The sequence below is a fragment of the Ranitomeya variabilis genome, chromosome 2 (assembly GCF_051348905.1).
Source record: "Ranitomeya variabilis isolate aRanVar5 chromosome 2, aRanVar5.hap1, whole genome shotgun sequence".
Lineage (NCBI taxonomy): Eukaryota > Metazoa > Chordata > Amphibia > Anura > Dendrobatidae > Ranitomeya > Ranitomeya variabilis.
In genome coordinates this window covers 848,827,885-848,846,334 of record NC_135233.1, presented here as the reverse complement: position 1 = coordinate 848,846,334, position 18,450 = coordinate 848,827,885, and the positions used below count along the sequence as shown (strand labels likewise).

Sequence of the window (18,450 nt, the reverse complement as noted above, 5' to 3'; positions counted from 1 at the left end):
TTCTCTTTCAATCATTCTGGTAGACGTTGATCTTGGTTTCATCTGTCCAAAGAATGCTCTTCCAGAACTGTGCTGGCTTTTTTAGATCTTTTTTAGCAAAGTCCAGTCTAGCCTTTTTATTCTTGATGCTTATGAGTTGCTTGCACCGTGCAGTGAACCCTCTGTATTTACTTTCATGCAGTGTTCTCTTTATGGTAGATTTGGATATTGATACGCCTACCTCCTGGAGAGTGTTGTTCACTTGGTTGGCTGTTGTGAAGGGGTTTCTCTTCACCATGGAAATTATTCTGCGATCATCCACCACTGTTGTCTTCCGTGGGCGCCCAGGTCTTTTTGCATTGATGAGTTCACCAGTGCTTTCTTTCTTTCTCAGGTTGTACCAAACTATAGATTTTGCCACTCCTAATATTGTAGCAATTTCTCGGATGGGTTTTTTCTGTTTTCACAGCTTAAGTCTGGCTTGTTTCACCTGCATGGAGAGCTCCTTTGACCGTATGCTTACTTCACAGCAATACCTTCCAAATGCAAGCACCACACCTCAAATCAACTCCAGGCCTTTTATCTGCTTAATTGAGAATGACTTAACAAAGGGATTGCCCACACCTGTCCATGAAATAGCCTTGGAGTCAATTGTCCAATTACTTTTGGTCCCTTTAAAAACAGGGTGGCACATGTTAAGGCGCTGAAAATCCTAAACCCTTCATCCAATTTTAATGTGGATAGCCTCAAATGAAAGCTGGAAGTCTGAACTTCAACTGCATCTGAATTGTTTTGTTTAAAATTCATTGTGTTAATGTCTATAACCAAAAATAGAAAAATGTTGCCTCTGTCCAAATATATATGGACCTAACTGTATATATATATATATATATATATATATATATATATATATATATATATAATTTATTTTTATTTTTTTAGGTGGTCGCTGTATGTCACCTAGTGGATGGGAGATAAATCTGTAGAAATGCTTTGGCAGTTGGCACATATAATAAAAGGAATTAATCGACCATGATAGTTTGGTAGCAGCTGAAGAGTTGAGAGAGATGGCTGCTCACCACATCTCCACCCCGGGTGTGGTTCTCTTTGTAAATTGAGACCTGTTTGACTCACACATGGCTATATGTATGGATGTGTGCAGACCTCTTGCCAGGCAGGCTAACCAGCACTATTGTATGGACTTTTTGCTTTAGGGTACCGTCACACAGTGCCATTTTCATCGCTACAACGGTACGATTCGTGACGTTCTAGCGATATCGTTACGATATCGTTGTGTCTGACACGCTACTGCGATCAGACATCACGCTGAGAATCGTACGTCGTAGCAGACCGTTTGGAACTTTCTTTTGTCGCTTGATCACCCGCTGACATCGCTGGATCGTTGTGTGTGACACCGATCCAGCGATGTGTTCGCTTGTAACCAGGGTAAACATCGGGTAACTGGTATCACAGAAACAATAAATGTACGTGCCTAATTAAAGCAATTATTTCACCGACTAAAGCACTAAATTAACAAATAAATTAAATACACGTTAAAACGTAACATTTAATAATATTTTTTAGATAAAATAGACAACACACACAACCTAAAAAGGCTACTGTTTGGCTAGATAAAGATACAGGGTGCTCTCAGTCCCTAATGCGCAGGCTATCTGTACCCTGCCTTGCTGCGGAGGTTGGCACCCTATGAGACCTGCGCAATGGCGCCCCCGCTCAACGTGGACTCGTCCTATCTCACCCTAAACAGCCCTCAAGTGCAGAATGATAGACAAACAGCAGACCAAACACACAGACAAACAGATAAAGATGACTAGTGTGCCTTGTACTAAACGCACATAAGGTAAGTGCGCACGTGTGTTCTTTCTGAATTAATAGTAACACGTATAGTACATTATTGCACATAACCCTATCAAGCCTGTAGACTCCCTATGGGATATCTGTACCTATATCCGCCCTGCCTATTTGCGGGGGTTGGCACCCTAAAAATTCCTGCGCAGTGTGGCGCCCCCGCTCTCGTAGGCTGGCCCTATTGAGCCCTAACGCTGTGGGCTAACAATCGCTGCAATGCACGCTGATTGCTGGATAAGGTAAAACATACAAGGCTATTTTTTACTAAGGCACCTAATAAATAGATAAAGAATCAGTATAAATCACCAATCTAGTATATAGGCATATATTTAGACAGTATGTTCATCTCGACGCGTTTCTCCGAGATCGGTTCATCAGGAGACATACTAGAATAAATTCACTTATCTGATTGAAAGACAAGAAGGTAAACCGCTTAGAGGTATAGTGCGGTGCAGCGGTGGGGAACAATGTCCATCCTAAATCCACAATTTGAGTCAGGCTTGCACATGGAGTCACCAATGTGCTTTAAATATGCTCACACTAACCTCGTGGTGCCCATCAGTGCTTTGTGACCCACGCCGATTTCAGCCACTTCCGGGTCACCTGCCTCATTAAAAAGCGCTGTCTACTGCGCAGATGCCAGGCCTTCACATTCTCTATACTGAGCGCCTCTACAGTGGAACGCAAGTGCGTTCCTCTTTGCGCATGCCCCCTACCCGATTCCAGGAGTACACTCGGGAGCGGAAAATTGAACCACGTCCCCAATTGTTACGTCACACAGGAAAACACTCCTACTTAGTGACGTTCAAGCGTTACAGGTATACTGCTAGATCGCTCCTATATCTACACTTGGAACTATGAGGCAGGTGACCCGGAAGTGGCTGAAATCAGCGTTTACCTTCTTGTCTTTCATTCAGATAAGTGAATTTATTCTAGTATGTCTCCTGATGAACCGATCTCGGAGAAACGCGTCGAGATGAACATACTGTCTAAATATATGCCTATATACTAGATTGGTGATTTATACTGATTCTTTATCTATTTATTAGGTGCCTTAGTAAAAAATAGCCTTGTATGTTTTACCTTATCCAGCAATCAGCGTGCATTGCAGCGATTGTTAGCCCACAGCGTTAGGGCTCAATAGGGCCAGCCTACGAGAGCGGGGGCGCCACACTGCACAGGAATTTTTAGGGTGCCAACCCCCGCAAATAGGCAGGGCGGATATAGGTACAGATATCCCATAGGGAGTCTACAGGCTTGATAGGGTTATGTGCAATAATGTACTATACGTGTGTTACTATTAATTCAGAAAGAACACACGTGCGCACTTACCTTATGTGCGTTTAGTACAAGGCACACTAGTCATCTTTATCTGTTTGTCTGTGTGTTTGGTCTGCTGTTTGTCTATCATTCTGCACTTGAGGGCTGTTTAGGGTGAGATAGGACGAGTCCACGTTGAGCGGGGGCGCCATTGCGCAGGTCTCATAGGGTGCCAACCTCCGCAGCAAGGCAGGGTACAGATAGCCTGCGCATTAGGGACTGAGAGCACCCTGTATCTTTATCTAGCCAAACAGTAGCCTTTTTAGGTCGTGTGTGTTGTCTATTTTATCTAAAAAATATTATTAAATGTTACGTTTTAACGTGTATTTAATTTATTTGTTAATTTAGTGCTTTAGTCGGTGAAATAAACATCGGGTAACTAAGCGCAGGGCCGCGCTTAGTAACCCGATGTTTACCCTGGTTACCAGCGTAAACGTAAAAAAAAACAAACAGTACATACTTACATTCCGGTGTCTGTCCTCCGGCGTCTCAGCTTCTCTGCACTGTGAGCGCCTGCCGGCCGGAAAGCGAGCACAGCGGTGACGCGGTGACGTCACCGCTCTGCTTTCCGGCTATGGTGCTTACACAGTGCAGAGAAGCACAGCGCCGGGGGACAGACACCGGAATGTAAGTATGTAGTGTTTGTTTTTTTTACGTTTACGCTGGTAACCAGGGTAAACTTCGGGTTACTAAGCGCGGCCCTGCGCTTAGTAACCCGATGTTTACCCTGGTTACCCGGGGACTTCGGCATCGCTCCAGCGCCGTGATTGCAAAGTGTGACCGCAGTCTACGACGCTGGAGCGATAATCATACGACGCTGCGACGTCACGGATCGTGCCGTCGTAGCGATGAAAATGGCACTGTGTGACGGTACCCTTATGTTGTACTTTGAGCCAGACAAGTGCTGTATTTGAGTTTCCTGTTATGTGGTTTATGAGGACTGTAATAAACCAGCCAATTTTTTAATCCCTTAACCCCGGAGCTTTTTAAAGTTTTGCGATTTCATTTTTCACTCCCCTCTTTCCCAGAGCCATAACTTTTTTATTTTTCCTTCAATTTGGCCGTGTGAGGGCTTATTTTTTGTGGGACAAGTTGTACTTTTGAACGACACCATTGGTTTCACCATGTCGTGTACTAGAAAACAGGAAGAAAATTCCAAGTGCGATGAAATTACAAAAAAAGTGCAATCCCACACTTGTTTTTTGTTTGGCTTTTTTGCTAGGTTCACTAAATGCTGAAACTGACCTGCCATTATGATTCTCCAGGTTAGTACGAGTTCATAGACACCAAACATGTGTAGGTTCTTTTTTATCTAAATGGTGAAAAAAAATTCCAAACTTTGCTTTAAAAAAAAGCGCAATTTTCCGTTTCCCATAGCGTCTCCATTTTTTGTGATCTTGGGTTGGGTCATGCCATATTTTCTGTGTGCCGAGCTGACATTTTTAATGATACCATTTTGGTGCAGATACGATCTTTTGATCACCCGTTGTTGCATTTTAATGCAATGTTGCGGCGACCAAAAAAACTTAATTCTGGTGTTTTGACTTTTTTCTTGCTACGCCGTTTAGCGATCAGATTAATCCTTATTTTTATTAATAGATCGGGCGATTCTGAATGCGGCGATACCAAATATGTGTATGTTTGTTTTGTTTTTTTATCGTTTTTTTTAAAATGGGGCGAAAGGGGGTGATTTAACGCCTTAAGCCCCGAGGGTGGTTTGCACTTTAAAGACCGGGCCAATTTTTACAATTCTGACCACTGTCCCTTTATGAGGTTATAACTCTGGAACGCTTCAATGGATCTTGGCGATTCTGACAACGTTTTCTCGTGACATACTGTACTTCATGATAGTGGTAAAATTTATTCGATATAACTTTAACGTTTATTTGTGAAAAAAACGGAAATTTGGCAAAAATTTGGAAAATTTCGCAATTTTCCAACTTTGAATTTTTATGCCCTTAAATCACAGAGATATGTCACACAAAATACTTAATAAGTAACATTTCCCACATGTCTACTTTACATCAGCACAATTTTGGAACCAACATTTTTTTTTGTTAGGGAATTATAAGGGTTAAAAGTTGACCAGCAATTTCTCATTTTTACAACACAATTTTTTTTGTTAGGGACCACATCTCATTTGAAGTCATTTTGATGGGTTTATATGATAGAAAATACCCAAGTGTGACACCATTCTAAAAACTGCACCCCTCAAGGTACTCAAAACCACATTCAAGAAGTTTATTAACCCTTCAGGTGTTTCACAGGAATTTTTGGAATGTTTAAATAAAAATGAACATTTAATTTTTTTTTACACAAAATTTATTTCAGCTCCAATTTGTTTTATTTTACCAAGGGTAACAGGAGAAATTGGACCCCAAAAGTTGTTGTGCAATTTGTCCTGAGTACGCTGATACCCCATATGTGGGTGTAAACCACTGTTTGGGCGCATGGCAGAGCTCGGAAGAGAAGGAGCGCCATTTGACTTTTCAATGCAAAATTGACTGGAATTGAGATGGGACGCCATGTTGCGTTTGGAGAGCCCCTGATGCGCCTAAACATTGAAACCCCCCTCAAGTGACACCATTTTGGAAAGTAGACCCCTTAAGGAACTTATCTAGATGTGTGGTGAGCACTTTGACCCAACAAGTGTTTCACAGAAGTTTATAATGCAGAGCCGTAAAAATAAAAAATCAAATTTTTCCGCAAAAATGATCTTTTCGCCCCCAATTTTTTATTTTCCCAAGAGTAAGAGAAGAAATTGGACCCCAAAAGTTTTGCAATTTGTCCTGAGTACGCTGATACTCGATATGTGGGGGTAAACGACTGTTTGGGCGCATGGCAGAGCTCGGAAGGGAAGGAGCACGTTTGACTTTTCAATGCAAAATTGACTGGAATTGAGATGGGACACCATTAAACCCCCCACAAGTGACACCATTTTGGAAAGCAGACCCCCTAAGGAACTTATCTAGATGTGTTTTGAGAGCTTTGAACCCCCAAGTGTTTCACTACAGTTTATAACGCAGAGCCGTGAAAATAAAAATTCTTTTTTTTTTCACAAAAATGATTTTTAGCCCCCAGTTTTGTATTTTCACAAGGGTAACAGGATAAATTGGACCCCAAAAGTTGTTGTCCAATTTGTCCTGAGTACGCTGATACCCCATATGTGGGGGGGAACTACCGTTTCGGCGCATGACAGAGCTCGGAAGGGAAGGAGCGCCATTTGGAATGCAGACTTAGATAGATTGGTCTGCAGGAGTCACGTTGCATTTGCAGAGCCCCTGATGTACCCAAACAGTAGAAACCCCCATAAGTGACCCCATATTGGAAACGCTTGACCTCCCAAGGAACTTATCTAGATGTGTTGTGAGAACTTTGAACCCCCAAGTGTTTCACTACAGTTTACTCAGTAGTTTACTCAGACTTCCCCTGACGAAGCCCTACTTGAGAGGGCGATACGCGTGGGGCTGCATTGGCCCTAGTCCTGCTTACTTGCCGGTTCACCCACGGACTTCTTCCTGGCCACCATCTTGCTTTGGGTAACTTCTGTCCCCGCATCTTTTTGGCACTTTGCTGGGCGGTCTCTGCACTTTTTTTACTGCTAGCATGTCCTTTTGGGATTTCCCTTACAGCCCAGTTTGTCTGGATTACATGCTTATTAGTGTCCCATGAGCCGCGCAGGTTATTGTACCTGTTTAGGTGCCTGGTGGGGCATATGCCCATTGTCATATACAGGATGGTGTAGGATTTACATTCCCTGGCCAGTTTAGTGTTCTTAGTTGAATCATATATTGCTCCTACTATATCTAGGGTATATGCAGGTGTATAGCATCGCATGTTATAGCTTTACTGTTGTTTGTACGTATCATTGTACCTTGCATTTTGCTATGGACAGGGCTTTTTGTTTGCTGTTTTTAATTATGTTTTATGTAGTGTTTCAATAAAATCTTGTGCTTTTCCAGTATCATGTCTCTCATTCTTATACGTGGTGTGCATTTCTGGGAGTGATACTTTTTTCTTCGTGTGTACTACAGTTTACAACTCAGAGCCGTGAAAATAAAATATCTTTTTTTCCCACAAAAATGATTTTTAGCCCCCCAAATTTTTATTTTCCCAAGGGTAACAAGAGAACTTGGACTACAAAAGTTGTTGTCCAATTTGTCCCGAGTACGCTGATACCCCATATGTTGGGGTAAACCCCAGTTTTGGCGCACGGGAGAGCTCGGAAGGGAAGGAGCACTGTTTTACTTTTTCAACGCAGAATTGGCTGGAATTGAGATCGGACGCCATGTCGCATTTGGAGAGCCCCTGATGTGCCTAAACAGTGGAAACTCCCCAATTCTAACTGAAACCTTAATCCAAACACGCCCCTAACCCTAATCCCAACGGTAACCCTAACCACACCCCTAACCCTGACACACCCCTAACTCTAATCCCAACCCTAATCCCAACCGTAAATGTAATCCAAACCCTAACCCTATCTTTAGCCCCAACCCTAACCCTACCTTTAGCCCCAACCCTAACTTTAGCCCCAACCCTAACCCTAACTTTAGCACCAACCCTAGCCCCAACCCTTACCCTAGCCCTAACCCTAACCCTAGCCCTAATGGGAAAATAGAAATAAATACATTTTTTTAATTTTATTATTTTTCCCTAACTAAGGGGGTGATGAAGGGGGGGTTTGATTTACTTTTATAGTGTTTTTTATATCGGATTTTTATGATTGGCAGCTGTCACACACTAAAAGACGCTTTTTATAGCAAAAAAGTTTTTGCGTCTCCACATTTTGAAACCTATAATTTTTCCATATTTTGGTCCACAGAGTCATGTGAGGTTGTGTTTTTTGCGGGACGAGTTGACGTTTTTATTGGTAACATTTTCGGGCGCGTGACATTTTTTGATCGCTTTTTATTCCGATTTTTGTGAGGCAGAATGACCAAAAACCAGCTATTCATGAATTTCTTCTTTTTTTTTTTGGGGGGGGAGGGGGGGCGTTTATACCGCTGTATGGCGGCTCGTTTTTTTGCGGGACAAGATGACGTTTTCAGTGGTACCATGGTTATTTATATCCGTCTTTTTGATCACGTGTTCTTCCACTTTTTGTTCGGCAGTATGATAATAAAGCGTTGTTTTTTGCCTCGTTTTTTTTTTTTTACAGTGTTTACTGAAGGGGTTAACTAGTGGGACAGTTTTATAGGTCGGGTCATTACGGACGCGGCGATACTAAATATGTGTACTTTTATTGTTTTTTTTTTTAAATTTAGATAAAGAAATGTATTTATGGGAATAATATTATTTTTTTCTTTATTTAGGAATTTATTTATTTATTTTTTTTACACATGTGGAAATTTTTTTTTTTTACTTTGTCCCAGGGGGGGACATCACAGATCTCTGATCTGACAGTTTGCACAGCACTCTGTCAGATCAGCGATCTGACTGACAGGGCTGCAGGCTTACTAGCGCCTGCTCTGAGCAGGCGCTGGTAAGCCACCTCCCTGCAGGACCCGGATGCAGCCCCGCAGCCATTTTGGATCCGGGCCTGCTGCAGGGAGGAGGAGGTAAGAGACCTCGGAGCAACGCGATCACATCGTGTTGCTCCGGGGGTCTCAGGGAAGCACGCAGGGAGCCCCCTCCCTGCGCGATGCTTCCCTATACCGCCGGAACACAGCGATCATGTTTGATCGCAGTGTGCCGGAGGTTAATGTGCCGGGGGCGGTCCGTGACCGCTCCTGGCACATAGTGCCGGATGTCAGCTGCGATAGTCAGCTGACACCCGGACGCGATAGGCCGTGTTCCCCCCGTGTGCGCGGCCGATCGCATATGAAGTACTATCCCGTCACTGGGAATTAAGTCCCAGGTCACCTTGACGGGATAGTACGTCATATGGGATTAAGGGTTAAACTTTTGTATTTTTTTATTTTTTTCATATTTTTAAAAACATTTTATTTTTAATTTTGCCATGGGAGGCTAGAAGCTGCCATAACTTGATCACCTCTGCTACATAGAGGCGATGCTTAGAGTTACAGCATTACTATGAGCGCTGACCACTGGGTGGCGCTCATATCAATCTGCCATCAACAACCATAGAGGTCTCAAGGAGACCTCTGGTTGTCATGCCGACGCACCGATGACCCCCGATCACGTAACGGGGTCACCAGTGCGCTTGTTAACTGCCGCTGTCGGCGGAGGGTTCTGCCATTGGCCGTACTATTCCGTCCAATGGCAGAAAGGGTTAAATAGAAACGGTTCCTTTGATATTTCATATCGCTCCCAAGTGAGTAGCATTGTTACATTATACATTCAGGAAAATAAGTATTCCATACACTGCTGATTTTGCAAGTTTTCCCACCAACAAAGAAAGGAGAGGTAATTTTTACTGTAGATACACTTCAACTGTGAGAGACCGAATCTAAAAACAAAAACAGAAAACCACAGTACATTGCATTTTATTGCATGAAATAAGTATTTGATCACCTCTGGGGATTAATCTGGGTCTCACAGACCTGTTAGTTTTCCTTTAAGAAGCCCTCTGTCTCGGTACTCATTACTTGTATTAATTGCACCTGTTTGAACACGTTTCCTGTGTATAACACATCTGTCCACACACCATGTCCACAATTAGCATCGTGTGCACATAGCCTTACAGTTCTCTATCAGACTACGTTCACACCAGCATAGAAAAGATATCATCCACGTTTCATTCAGAAAACTCCAATGATTTTTTGCCTTATTCGTCATCCACATGCTGTCTGTGCAGTCAGTTTATGTACACCGGCAGCTGCTAATAATTTACAGCCTCCTACGGTGAAGACTTGCAGCAATGTGTCTGTACTATACTGTGTCTCTGTAGGGAAGCTGTTTATGGCGAGTCTCATCCAACACACACAGACTGGTGCATGCTGCAATTTTTTTACAAGCAGATTCTGCCCCATTCAATAACATTGATCCAGGTGCTGTCCGTTTCTCATGGAAAGCATTTGGACCAAAAATCCAGTGCAGCGCCTGGCACCACAGGCCATAACTGGGAGAGGATTACCACGTGGCAGGTCTATTTATGTCTTCATTTAGTTGTCCGATGTTTGAGATCTGTGGAGGAAAATCAAAAGTGAGTTCATCAGCCCCTTAGATCATCTTCTTGTTAGACTTGTCGCCTCATATAACCTTTCTGCCGGTACCCGTCTATAATGTCTGATAATGCTTTGTTTGTCTTTTAGCTTGTTCTGTTTGCTGGGAAAGTGAACACCATTGCATCAATTGTGACCATTTTCTTCATGCTGGTGTATGCCGCTGTGGGCCTTGCCTGTGTGGCACTGGAATGGGCATCAGCGCCAAATTTCAGGTACATTGAAAAATGTTTGTCATTTTTTAAAAGCGTATTTCTCGATCACTGCTACAAACGAGCTGTTACTAAATAATGTGTGTACAGCGGGAGGTGTGAATTCTGTGGTCTATGGTACCTCGCTGTGTATTATAGCACAGTGTATCAGTTCAGTTGTTAGTCTGGATCAGAATGTATCTCTGTCTAAGCAGATTACAAGGAAAAGCTCTGTAAAAAGCACAGTGCCCCCCAAAGTGCCAACCACAATTCTCCACAACATTACAGGTGAAGACCCCAATTCATCAAATAGATTTCCCCAGAATTGTCTCATAAACCAGTGTGAAATATCACATCATATTTTGTCTGTTTTGTTGGGTGCAAAAACTTTGTAATTTTGCTGCTTATACACCAATCCCAGCTAACTCTTACCTTTTCAAAAAGTGGATGGAGCTTAGCCCGGAGAGGACGTAGATGAGCAGAGTGGCCAAATGAACTCCAAAAAAATCACCTCAGAATTGTACTACAATGTCAGACATAAGTACATTTCTTGCTGTATTGAACATTGGCTAAAAAATGTGACAAATTCAATTTGAGGCACATGCCTTTCTATTTTTTTGGGCACATCCTACACCGGCGCACTCTTTGGGGCCACAGTGTCCCTTGATCAGTTCTTACTTCTACTTTCTCACACTGTTTTACTCCTCCTATATCAGATATCTGACCGCGTGATGTGAGGGACACTATTGAGACTTGTCCTGTTTCTGTGTCTTCTTCTTTGCCTTGTATCACACCTGCCATTTGAAGAAAACTTTGAAAAATAGCGATACTTTTTCATAGCAAAAGTAATTATTTAGTCCTAGGTTATATATCATCATCATTTTAGACATTTCCAAAACTGTTGATCTAAGGTCACATGTTGGGCTTGTATTGCATTTTCTTTTGGCACTATTACATTTATGCCACAATTTTGGGACATCACAGCAAAATGAGGCCCTCACATGGCGAAAGTTGTAGTACATAACATATGGTAAGCATACATTGATTTAATGGGTGTTTTTATCTTATTTTGCCATACCAGGAAAGCTCTAATCAGTACACTCAGACTGTTCTCGCAATGAGCTTTTGATGTCGTAGATTTTCTGCACCTATTATGTAACTTAGGGTACTTCTGCTTTTTCATTGCTTTTTTGAGTGTTTTTTTACGTGCGTTTTTGATGCTGTGTTTTTTGTTTTGTTAATGTTACTGTAAAAGTCAGAAGGACGGTAAAACCTAGGATTTACCGGTCAATCTGGACATTCACCGAGGCCGTCGGTAAAAGCTCAAAATGAAAAGTAAAATTGGACTTTTACCGGTGAAGTCTTGGTAAATGTTAACATTTCTCAACAGTGTTGGTAAAAGTCAGAAATATCTGGTGTGAAGATGGAACATCTGACTTTAACCATGCGCAGTTGGTAAATGTGCACATTTACCACGGCTTCTTGGTAAATGTAGCTGAGAAGGGTGTAATAAAAAGTGTAAGCCACCGTGGGCGAGGAAATGGAGGACACAGTGGGAAAGGTGTCTGATTAGGCAGATACGGCGAGGAAATGGAGGACACACTGTTCAAAGTTTATATAAATGTAATAAGAGTAAATGGGGAAAATATGGTAATAACAATGAACAATAACAAAATCTGCTACCCTGTAAGGTATCTGCTACCCTGTAACACCATCATCTGCTGGTCAGAGTCAGAATTCTGTGACTCAAAGTGCGTTTAGTTAACTTTTACCAACATCATCTGCTGGTCAGAGTCAGAATTCTGTGACTCAAAGTTACTTTTACCAACACATGCTGGTAAATGTAAAGATTTACCAAATCGCCCAGGTAAAAGTCCAAAATCGTTCGTTTATGTTACTGTAAAAGTCAGAAGGACGGTAAAACCAAGGATTTACCGGTCAATGTCCAGATTGACCGGTAAATCCTAGGTTTTACCGTCCTTCTGACTTTTACAGTAACATTAATATGCCATGTTTCAAATATATCTGCTTTCTTTTTGATAGTTCTAGGTATTCCGCTTTGACAAAATGTTATTGATTTATTCATGTGATTGACTTATACATGATTTATACGTTGATTTATACATGCACTTTGATCCCGGAAACGTGCTTTTTTTTTTACATGCAGATTTTCAGTATCTCATGTCTCACTCTATAGGACAATTAGCACTTAATACTCAGCGTACCTGTAAGAGAGATTAGTGTTTTAAGTCCGAAACATATTAATCACAGATCAGTTTACGCTCAGTAAATGAAAAGTAGAGAGGGCACGAGATTTCACAAAATCCCATCCACTTTACTGGAACTGTATGATGCTGCATTTTTGGCACAGCGAAAATGCATGTCGTTAAAAACTCAATGGTAGGCACACAGCCTGAAACATCACAAATGCAGATTTTATCTGAGGTTGTAGAGTCCAGGCTTCTTTAGCTTTCACCCGTACACAATCTTAGCACCATGCTATAAATCTAATAAAAGATCGGAGTGTCTATAAGAAATGGCTCTCCCTCCTCTGTCTCCCTCTGCTTCGCTCTGGCACTGACTCCCTTCTCTGAGTGTGCAATTTCTTTTCTTCTTTTGCATTTGCCCTTCAAACAACATCTACATATATATACTCCTCCCTTGACAGCGAGCTCTGAAATTGATACTTACACTAAATTTATGAAACTTTTCCCAACTTGTCTGTGATTTCCCTGGCTGTCTGCCAGTCATCCCTCTCCTTCCATTAGTGGTAATTAACTAACAAGGAAGGGACAGAACAGCATTAGGCAGGCAGCTGGAGTTAAAGACGGAGACACAACGTGCATACTGTACAGTATTCCACTGCCTTCTATGAGGAGGATTCTCCTTGTAAACATGTAACCGGTTAATGAATTAATTATTTCTTCTAACGAGAACCAACTTTTGTTTCAATCATATTACAAATACTGCCTTATAATATTGAGAACCACGTTCTTGGCTGAAAACATGGTAGGCTCAATGGATGAGATAAGAGTGCAGCTGTCAGAGGGAAATTCTTGGAATGTCACCCATCATAAGTAGTTGTGACATCAGCGCTGCAGCCTGTTAACAGGCAGAGAGGCATCGTTGGTGCAGGGGAAGGTGAGTATTGCAGTACCTGTTATTTCTGAACATCTGAAAGTCTGGGTACCAAAGACATTTCACAGGAGAAAAACAGGGCTGAAATCTGACATCATCATAGCTCTGTCACAATGCAATCAATACATACAGTATATAGAATGTATTAGTTAGAGCTAGAACTGTGGACTACTGTAAAATCCGCAATCTAAAACAGTCACAGTTGGTCCAGTTTCATGATCATTTCTCACTGGATCAGGCATCGAGCCATGTTACCTTTTCCTCTGGCCAGTTCCCTTTGTGCTTATGATACCAGGTTACTGTGATAACGTGACAAACATTTGTAATATCACCCAAGTACATTGAAAGTCGGCTCAAGCAGCAATGTGCTGTCTGAGTATTGAGATAACATTGGTCTCATCCATCTTGTGTTTGTTAGCAGTTACTTAACCTTTCACTTAGCTCAAGCTCCAGCCAGGTGCCTGACTACCTCCAGCTACTTGCATTACACTACCAACGTTTATTTCGAAGCTCAGTCCAGCGTACCTTGGTGTAGTCCACACCCATTTCTTCAAATCAAGTTTCCAGATTGTTCTTGACGTTGTTCATACCTCTCACTGCAATTAAGATAACACATCACAATAAGCTAGTCTCCAATTCACCTACAGGTGCTTCTAACAAAATTAGAATATCATCAAAAAGTTAATTTATTTCAGTTCTTCATTACAAAAAGAGAAACTCATATATTATCAGGAGTCAGTACAAACAGAGTGATCTATTTCAAGTGTTTATTTCTGTTAATGTTGATGATTATGGCTTACAGCCAATGAAAACCCAAAAGTCATTATCTCAGTAAATTAGAATACTTTATAACACCAGCTTGAAAAATGATTTTAAAATCAGAAATGTTGGCTTACTGAAATGTATGTTCAGTAAATGCACTCAATACTTTGTCGGGGCTCCTTTTGAATCAATTACTGCATCAATACACCATTGCATGAAGGTGATCAGCCTGTGGCACTGCTGAAGTGTTATGTAAGCCCAGGTTGCTTTGATACCAGCCTTCAGCTCATCTGTATTGTTGGGTCTGGTGTCTCTCATCTTCTTGACAATATTCCATAGATTCTCTATGGTTGTTAAGGTTAGATGAGTTTGCTGGCCAATCAAGCACAGTGATACTGTTGTTTTTATACCAGGTATTGGTACTTTTGGCAGTGTGGACAGATGCCAGGTTTACATCTCCATAAAGCTTGTTGGCAGAGGGAAGCATGAAGTGCTCAAATTTCCTGGTAGACGCCTGCGCTGACTTTGGTCTTGATAAAACACAGTGGGCCTACACCAGCAGATGACATGGCTCCCCAAACAATCACTGATTGTGGGAAGTTCACACTAGACCTCAAGCAGCTTGGATTGTATGTCTCTTCACTCTTCCTCCAGACTCTGGGACTTTGATTTCCAAATTAAATGCAGAATTTACTTTCATCTGAAAACAGCACCTTGGACAACTGAGCGACGGTCCAGTTCTTTTTCTCCTGGGCCCAAGTAAGATGTCCTGGATACATCTGTGTGTGGTGGCTCTTGAAGCAATGACTCCAGCAGCAGACCACTCCTTTTTACTCTCCCCCAAATTTTTGAATGGCCTTTTCTTAACTTTCCTTTCGAGGCTGCAGTTATCCCGGTGGCTTGTGCACCTTTTTCTATCACACTTTTTCCTTCCACTGAACTTTCCATTAATATGCTTGGATATAGCACTCTCAGAACAGCCAGCTTCTTTAGCAATGATCTTTTGTGGACTACCCTCCTTGTGACTTGCTTCGATGTTCTATCGGCCCAGGTCCTGCTGCTCACCCTCTAAATCGACATCACCAGGTGAGCCCATAGCAGTGATAATTAACTGTACATCTCACTACTCCCTAGTTCTCCTAGAAGTCCTGCTTCTTCTGCTTGAGCTGATCTCCTTCTGCCTTGATGTGTAAACCAGAGACATTTGTACTCCCATAGAACTATACCAGCCTTCTTGCATTCAAGGGGGATGACTGGACAGAGCAGAACATATTGTGCTACCTGGTTACACAGGTGAAAGACTTATAAGCTTAAAGGGGTAACATTTGTTTTAATTTTTATTTCATAAACCAATAGTACACGTGAAAATTAGCAAATTTGTAATATATCTTTTTAGAGAAATTTGCCTCTTTCTCTGCCAGAATTGATTAGCCATTGTCAAAATTCTCAATTCTGAGGTAAAATCTGTATTTTGTGAAGACAGACTTTCCCATTACCGAGATAGGAGATGGCAGCTGCTACTGGTAAGATTTTTTTTGTAGGTTTTTTGTATTCACTGAATACAGATTTTACCCCAGAATTGAGAATTTTAATTATGACTGATTCATTTAACTGTGCTAGTTTCTTTTGCTAGTTTTGCTGGTTGGGCTTCGTTATATGTTCGCTCACATTTATGCCTTTTGTCCAGGGTTCTTGTGTGTATTCAATTGTCACCTACGCTCTGCTAATCATTTCTAACAGTGATTTATCCCTTCTTGCTGGTTTCCAAAGTACTCTTTACTCTGTGTAGTCTTTGGGACATATCTGCTTGCCTGCTGTTGAGATCAACTAAGAGGTTTTCTAATATAAACACCCTAGTCATGAACAGGTTAATTCTGAGAGATCTGACATTACAGGCTGCGCTTCATGAAATTGAGTTGAGCAAATGACATCATGTAAAGATTCCTATTGATCCCCGCTACAGCCTTGGAACAATCAGAATTCAATACCAGAGCCATATTAGAAATGAAATGCCATCAAGATGTTTATCCCTCGAGACCTGTTAGTCCAGTACATTAGGCGCGCCATTGGTAATATGCATGAATTGACAGGCAAGTTAGGAGGTTTCTCCTGTATGCATCCATATTGGAAGCTGATGTAGCTCTACCATAATGATGAAAACTGGATGCATAGCCAAAATGCTGCATGTACAACTGTATGTTTGTTGTTTGTCACGCAAGCACTGTTTGTAGTCACCTGGCAGCTGCAAAATGGCTACCACGATCAGGCTGGGTGCAAGCTACTCTTCCGCAGAGCCCAGGGGTTGCTCTGGCCTTCATCCTTTAACCCTTCTATTGGGATCTGCACTTACAGAGGGGTCCTGGGCAAGGGCCACAGAGGCAGCTGCTATTCAGTGGCTCAAACTGGCAAGAAGGGCTCTCAAGCAGTTTCAAAGCCAAGAGGGCACGTCCAGGACAAAATGGTAAAGCAAGAGGGTAGTTAAAAGTCACGTTCAGGCCAAAGAACAGGAGTAACCAGGGCTAAAATCAGAGCACAGCAGTATTCACCAGGACAGCAATACTATTGACTGGCAGTGGAGTCAGAGCTTCAGGGGTTTAAATAGCTGACTGCCCCGCCCAGGAAAGAGTGATCAAAACCTAGACCAAAATTAACCCCATATCTCCCTTATAAAGCAGCACCAAAAGTCCCTGTAGAAAGACAGGACTGGTGCTGTCACGCGTGACTGGCAAAGGCGCGCTACTGCCCAACAGCGAAAGCGGAAACAGAGGAGGCACGAATCGGGATAGATGAGACAATGTCATACGGTTGGATAAGTTTTCCACTATCTTAGACTGTAAGACTTATTAAAATCGGAAATACTTTACCATGTGGTATAACATATGTTCACAAAGGGCTGATTCACATCTGCGACAGATCCACATCAAAATATGCATGTTTTATGGAATTGCCTCAGATTTCACCTTCAGCATGACAAAGGATGAAATCCCCTGTGCAGATCTGCAATGTGAATCGAAATGCTGCGGATTTTAAGTCTACACTGCAAGACTTTGAATTTTTTTGGCTGTGTGTGATGAGTTTTTATAAAATCTCACTCCTCTAATGTAATACTCTGAGGATTTATTTCACTCACAGAAAATACGCTGAATATCCATCCTGTGTTAACACACCCAGAAAGTGGCTTCTCTTTTGTATGGATGTAAAAACATGAACATAAATGAAGTCGATGACTGAACATGTATGTTGGCAGATTTTTAGAATAACATGCCATACAAAGTAAAACAAACAAATTAGAACCATTGAAACAAATTACAATGAGTATGAGCATTGCATTCTGCATCCATGAGCAGATTTGTGGACTATCCTGTTGGAGAACAGTAGTATTCAGTTGAGCTGCAGTCTAGATCTTTGAAAAGAAATTAAAAAACAAAAAGCCATCAAATTGAGACACAATATATAAGGCTGTGTTTAAGGTGCGTTTTTGCAGCAATTTTTTTTTTTTGTGCAGAGAAGAAGCTGCCTTTCACAATACCAGCAAAAGCTATGGAATTTCAGGCACATACTTGTTTTTTTTTCCCTTTGACTGCATTAATAGAAAGCAATCAGTACAAAAATGCTTCCTTTTTGGAGAACAAAACTTTTTTATTTCGTTAACAACTGCACACATTAAAACGTCAACTGTTAAGGGTCCTTATTCTTGACCGCCGTTTTAAAACTGCGTCTGGAATAATAGAATAGCGCCCACCCTGCAATTCCCGCAGGTGACAGCTGTTCATGACAGCTGGCAACCTGCAGAATCCGCCCAGGCTGGCTTTGCAGCCGTTCGGGGGCTGATTAAGGCTACGTTCACATTTGCGGCTAGCGCCGCAGCGTCGGGCGCCGCAGCGGCGCCGCATGCATCATGCGCCCCTATATTTAACATGGGGGCGCATGGACATGCGGTGCACTTGCTTTTTGCGCCGCATGCGTCCCTGCGGCGCCCGCGTCGGGGCGCAGAGGACGCAGCAAGTTGCATTTTTGCTGCGTCCAAAATCAATTAAAAAAATGACGCATGCGGTGCAAAACGCAGC

General features: G+C 42.1%; 1 protein-coding gene across 2 annotated transcripts in view; it reads left to right on the top strand.

Moving 5' to 3' along the window:
- The window catches only part of LOC143808011 (solute carrier family 12 member 9-like), a 349,348-nt gene that overhangs the window by 265,619 nt on the left and 65,279 nt on the right, over nt 1-18,450 (top strand). For both annotated transcript variants that reach the window (XM_077290205.1, XM_077290206.1), the window contains exon 9: nt 10,383-10,507. In XM_077290205.1, the coding sequence (XP_077146320.1) occupies nt 10,383-10,507 (125 nt within the window). The remainder of the gene's footprint in view (nt 1-10,382; nt 10,508-18,450) is intronic.